Source organism: Barbus barbus (genome assembly GCF_936440315.1).
Source record: "Barbus barbus genome assembly, chromosome: 26".
NCBI lineage: Eukaryota > Metazoa > Chordata > Actinopteri > Cypriniformes > Cyprinidae > Barbus > Barbus barbus.
The window spans coordinates 22,356,629-22,362,186 of NC_136754.1; the positions used below are offsets into that span (position 1 = coordinate 22,356,629).

General features: G+C 40.7%; 1 protein-coding gene across 2 annotated transcripts; it reads left to right on the forward strand.

The window, feature by feature from the left end:
• Positions 1–288: 288 nt before the first annotated feature.
• LOC306845592 (uncharacterized protein) lies at positions 289–3,733 on the forward strand. 2 transcript variants are annotated; one of them, XM_079378472.1, is made up of 6 exons: positions 289–388; positions 776–863; positions 1,524–1,578; positions 2,113–2,255; positions 2,332–2,703; positions 3,372–3,677. In XM_079378472.1, exons 1-4 carry the CDS (start codon positions 307–309, stop codon positions 2,251–2,253), a joined length of 366 nt encoding a protein of 121 aa, XP_079234598.1. In that variant the 5' UTR covers positions 289–306; the 3' UTR covers positions 2,254–2,255; positions 2,332–2,703; positions 3,372–3,677. The 2 variants fall into 2 exon arrangements, with proteins under 2 accessions (XP_079234598.1, XP_079234597.1); XM_079378471.1 differs by having other exon boundaries at positions 293–388; positions 2,113–2,703; positions 3,372–3,733.
• Positions 3,734–5,558: the final 1,825 nt, after the last annotated feature.

Sequence of the window (5,558 nt, forward strand, 5' to 3'; positions counted from 1 at the left end):
AATGACAAATATACACAAATTACAAAAATATAACAAATTGCTCAAGAGTACACACTCCAGCTTATGAAATGTGTTTTGTGTTGTAAGTGTTTGTTGCACATTTTGATGCCTTGATAACAGGGGTAGGGGGCTCCCAGACATTTTCACTGTCATAATGGATGACAGTGTTCCGTCCAGAGCCAACCTGTTTCTAGTTTTGGTTTTGTTCAAACCTATCTCCATCAGGACGTGTGTTCGCGCGATGTTGTTGGTTGCCTAGTAACGAACGTACAGTGGCCGAGAATGTTCCGTCAACTTTGTTCGCGCATGTTGCCTACACGTGCTGGCAGCAGGAAACTTCACTTTGGCTGTATCCGAAATCGCCCCCCGTTGGCATTGCCTTTTCAGCGTGAGAAATACACAGCGTGTGAACTGGTTGAATTGCGTGTGTCTCACGCCCACATTTCTGGCTTAATATAATTTACATTTAACTGTCATTTTTAGGCTATAAATAATCTTTCTTAAAGATAAAAAATATATAATTTTAATTGACATTATAATTGATGAAATACGATTAAATGAACGACAAAGCTCTTGTGAGAAAATATTATTATTTTGATAATTAACTTTTTCAGCCCCCTGCATTCATGAAAAAATTGTCACATTTTTTTGCTTCAGCTTACTTATTTATTAGAGATACGATCTCTATTTTGTTTATAACAAAATATTTACTGCATTTGAAGTTGTCTTTGAAAAAAAAAAAATCAAACTGATTCGGCCCTTTAAATTTAAACAGCCGTAAGGCGCGAAAAAGGCGCTCGAAACCAAAAGGTCAGAGGATTGTCAGTTGGAGGGAGGACGAATACTGCAAACAAACAATCAAGGTAAGATCGATACATTTATATTTTCTTAGCGATTGCTTCGTTATATCCATGTTGTATGAGTTAATGGAATAACCTCTAATTTCGAAGTAACATTATTTTGGCAGTTTATAGCTCTAAGCTAGATCTATTATGGTTATCGAATGCGAAATGAATAAGTATCGATTGAACGGCGCGCTAATACATTTAGATTTGCTCATGTTGCTCCGATCTTGCCAACCTTCAGTCAGTTCTGCACGGTGAAAGTATTTAACTCTTGTCTTATTTTGGCACAACAATGAAAAATGTATATATAATAGCCTATAGTGTAATTTTTCATTCATGTTTATACATTGGGCATACAGTAATACTGCAGTAACTGCACTAGTTTTATTACTTTGTGACAGCATTTTTCGTTAACTAGCAATAATGCACAAATTACTACATGCTTTTTCTTAAAATAATAGCTTTTATGAGATGATTACAAAGTAACAATAGCCTAATAGATATTATTGAGCAAGTTGGTTCAGGTATTATTACTCTATGTATTTCACATTTTTAGTATACCCTAGTAATTTTAAAATTAGTTTGCCTGCTTTTTTTTTTTTTTTTTTTTTTTCATTTAATGTTTTGAGTCAGGATGTTTTTCACCTTAATAACACGTGTCAATGTGATTTGCTACAGAAAACTGCTGGTGGAAATAAAATGCTACAGTTTAGAGTTCACTGTCACCATTAAGGTAAGCTGCTGATACATTTCATGTGGTACAAAATAAAAAAGTATCAAGGAATTTTTTTTGTTTTGTTCGTTTATATAAGCTACAATTTAAAAGTGTAATTTAAAGTGTAAAACTTAAAACTTTAAAGTGTAATTATTATTTTTAAACAGTTCTTATAAATACATACAGTATGTAATTCCATCCAAAAAAATTTTTGAGGTGACTCAATCATGATCATGAGGTGACTAAAGATTCCCAGTTCCCAGCCATATTATACAATGATTTATTGCTTGTCTTTGTTGAATAATACAGAAGATAAAGAGTTTAAACAACTAGTATATTAAATCGCATTATTAGTAAAAAAAAAAAAAAAGTAAAAAAATTAATTTTTAAATAAAAAACACATTTAGATTATTTTCCAAAATCGTTCGACTAACATTATTACTTGTTCGGCCTCAAACTCTGACCATGATGACATTGTGTCACTACTAAAAGAGATTGAATCTGATCTTAGATTTGTTAGTCTACCTCTACTCCGTGTGTTTCTCTGCACAGACCCTGTGCACCCAGAATGCGATCTTCCCAGATGTCCTTCATCTCCACCCGAAACCGCTTCGCCCCCGTCCGCGAGACGGAACGCGATGCTGTGATCGTCAGAGGCTCCATCGTCCGGCACGTCCGTGCTACGTCAGCTGAAGGTAGAGTGCACACTCACTGTTTCCCCGGTGCTCGTGTTCTCAATGTTTCTGCGAATGTTTACCCGCGATCCTGAAGGGCAACGAGAACATCGGTGCTGTCGTGCTGCACGCGGGGACAAACGACATCAAGCTGCGGCAGATGGAGACACTGAAGAGGGACTACAGGAGCCTGATCGAGACGGTACGCAGCACATCGCCCGCGGCGACGATCATCGTGTTAGGACTGCTTCCCACGTATCGACAAGGAAACGAAAGGTTCAGTAGACTGTTTGCTTTAAACGAATGGTTATCGTCATGGTGTAAAGAACAGAAACTGCTCTTTGTTAATAATTGGAATCTTTTCTGGGAGCGTCCTAGGCTTTTTCGTGCTGATGGCCTGCACCCCAGCAGAGTCGGAGTGGAACTCCTGTCGGACAACATCTCCAGGACGCTACGCTCCATCTGACTAGTAAGACAATTTTCAAATAACTGCCATGATGACTTTTGTTCTACCCACTTAAAAGATAGAAGTACTTGCGTTGTCCAATCTATACAGACTGTGTCTGTTCCCCGAATAGCGAGGTCAAAATATAAATTTAATGCAGGATCTAGAAAAAATCTGACCGTGATTAAACCAGAAAAACGCAAAATAAACGAACAAAAACTATTTTTAAAGCTTGGGCTCCTAAATATTAGATCACTCGCACCCAAAGCAGTTATTGTAAATGAAATGATCACAGATAATCATTTTGATGTACTCTGCCTGACTCGATAAAACAAAAACAACAAGCAGCCGAAAATTAATAGTGGAATAAAGTCGTTATTTTTGTTTGTTTTTTTGCGCACAAAAAGTATTCTCGTCGCTTGATAAACTTATGGTTGAACTAACATGAACAAACAGTGAATGACTGTAACATTAAAAAAGCTTAATAAATAATGCAGTTCATGTTAGTTAATACTAGTTAATACATTAATTAATGTTAACAATTAAGGCCTTAGAGTTACCAAACTGTTTAATGCACTGGTAGTTCCAGTCCATTTTTTCCCCATTCAGTATTAATGTGCTATTGCTATTAAAACACTATTGTAAAATCAGCATTCAACAGTGTATTTTGTTTTTGTGTGTATCCAATAAAGGCTTGCAAGATTGCCATGATGACGCAGATGGGCCCAGCCAAGGTGGTCAAATTCTTTAATTTTGGATGGCTCCATTTGCCAATGTCTTCTAGTGTGTTTACTTCTGCGTTGTCTGTTTTTTTTTGGATGACCAACTGGAAACATGTTTTGTTTTGTTTTTTGTTTAGTTCTAAGATGCTTTATATGCACATATTTTGTGTTTTTATTATTATTGCTATTTTTTTAGATTGCTTTCCAGTTTTGAAAATGGAAACTTGCACTTGGTTGTTCTTTGACAATATTAATAAATAATGCAAATGTTTTCAGAAACGTGTTTAAATCATCTGTTGTAACTTCTCTTAACATAAAAAGGGGGCATTTTTAAATTTCTCTTTAGTTTATATCTCTTAGTGTCAATGATATGGCACAGCATGCACACACAAAAACACACAGTTATGGTTTATTTATGTAATTCTTGGCTAACATGTGGCTGAACAACTGGCCTACTTGTGGAGCAGATCTGGCAAACAGGAGTGCATTGCAAAAGTGCCACCATTCCATGCTGCATGAGGAATGTTGGGAAAGACCAGGGTTTGTATAAAAATCAACTGTGGCCAGGTGTGGTTTATTTGGTTTGTTGTTGGGTTACATGTGGCATTGCTATGGCTTAATTGTGGCCAAAATCTGGCAAACAGGAGTGGACTGCCTTAAGTGCCATAATGTTCATCTGGCCCACATACCGCGTGGAATGATGGCACTTGGGCGGTCCGCTCCTGTTTGCCAGATTTGGGCCACAATTAGGCCAAAGCAATGCCGCATGTCAGCCATAAACAAAACAAATGAAGCAGAACTGGCCCACATCTGGCCCAGACACCAAAATTGCTGTGGCCCAGATCCGGCCCACACTTTACGTTTTCATCTGGCCCACATACCGTGTGGAATGATGGCACTTGGGCGGTCCGCTCCTGTTTGCCAGATTTGGGCCACAATTAAGCCATAGCAATGCCGCATGTCAGCCGTAAACAAAACAAATGAAGCAGAACTGGCCCACATCTGGCCCAGACACCAAAATTGCTGTGGCCCAGATCTGGCCCACACTTGACATTTTCATCTGGCCCACATACCGCGTGGAATGATGGCACTTGGGCGGTCCGCTCCTGTTTGCCAGATTTGGGCCACAATTAGGCCAAAGCAATGCCGCATGTCAGCCATAAACAAAACAAATGAAGCAGAACTGGCCCACATCTGGCCCAGACACCAAAATTGCTGTGGCCCAGATCTGGCCCACACTTGACGTTTTCATCTGGCCCACATACCGCGTGGAATGATGGCACTTGGGCGGTCTGCTCCTGATTGCCAGATTTGGGCCACAATTAAGCCATAGCAAAGCCGCATGTCAGCCATAAAAAAAAAAAACAAATGAAGCAGAACTGGCCCAGACACCAAAATTGCTGTGGCCCAGATCCGGCCCACACTTTACGTTTTCATCTGGCCCACATACCGCGTGGAATGATGGCACTTGGGCGGTCCGCTCCTGTTTGCCAGATTTGGGCCACAATTAAGCCATAGCAATGCCGCATGTCAGCCGTAAACAAAACAAATGAAGCAGAACTGGCCCACATCTGGCCCAGACACCAAAATTGCTGTGGCCCAGATCTGGCCCACACTTGACGTTTTCATCTGGCCCACATACCGCGTGGAATGATGGCACTTGGGCGGTCCGCTCCTGATTGCCAGATTTGGGCCACAATTAAGCCATAGCAAAGCCGCATGTCAGCCGTAAACAAAACAAATGAAGCAGAACTGGCCCACATCTGGCCCAGACACCAAAATTGCTGTGGCCCAGATCCGGCCCACACTTTACGTTTTCATCTGGCCCACATACCGTATGGAATGATGGCACTTGGGCGGTCCGCTCCTGTTTGCCAGATTTGGGCCACAATTAAGCCATAGCAATGCCGCATGTCAGCCGTAAACAAAACAAATGAAGCAGAACTGGCCCACATCTGGCCCAGACACCAAAATTGCTGTGGCCCAGATCCGGCCCACACTTGACGTTTTCATCTGGCCCACATACCGCGTGGAATGATGGCACTTGGGCGGTCCGCTCCTGTTTGCCAGATTTGGGCCACAATTAAGCCATAGCAATGCCGCATGTCAGCCGTAAAAAAAAACAAATGAAGCAGAACTGGCCCACATCTGGCCCAG

What these genes read in the sequence shown, in the direction of transcription:
- LOC306845592 (XM_079378472.1), top strand. Translation starts at nt 307, where the DNA reads ATGTTGCCTACACGTGCTGGCAGCAGGAAACTTCACTTTGGCTGTATC. An exon ending in ACTGCAAACAAACAATCAAG is followed by an intron (nt 864 to 1,523) that starts GTAAGATCGATA and finishes GATTTGCTACAG; the next exon opens with AAAACTGCTGGTGGAAATAA. An exon ending in AGTTCACTGTCACCATTAAG is followed by an intron (nt 1,579 to 2,112) that starts GTAAGCTGCTGA and finishes TTCTCTGCACAG; the next exon opens with ACCCTGTGCACCCAGAATGC.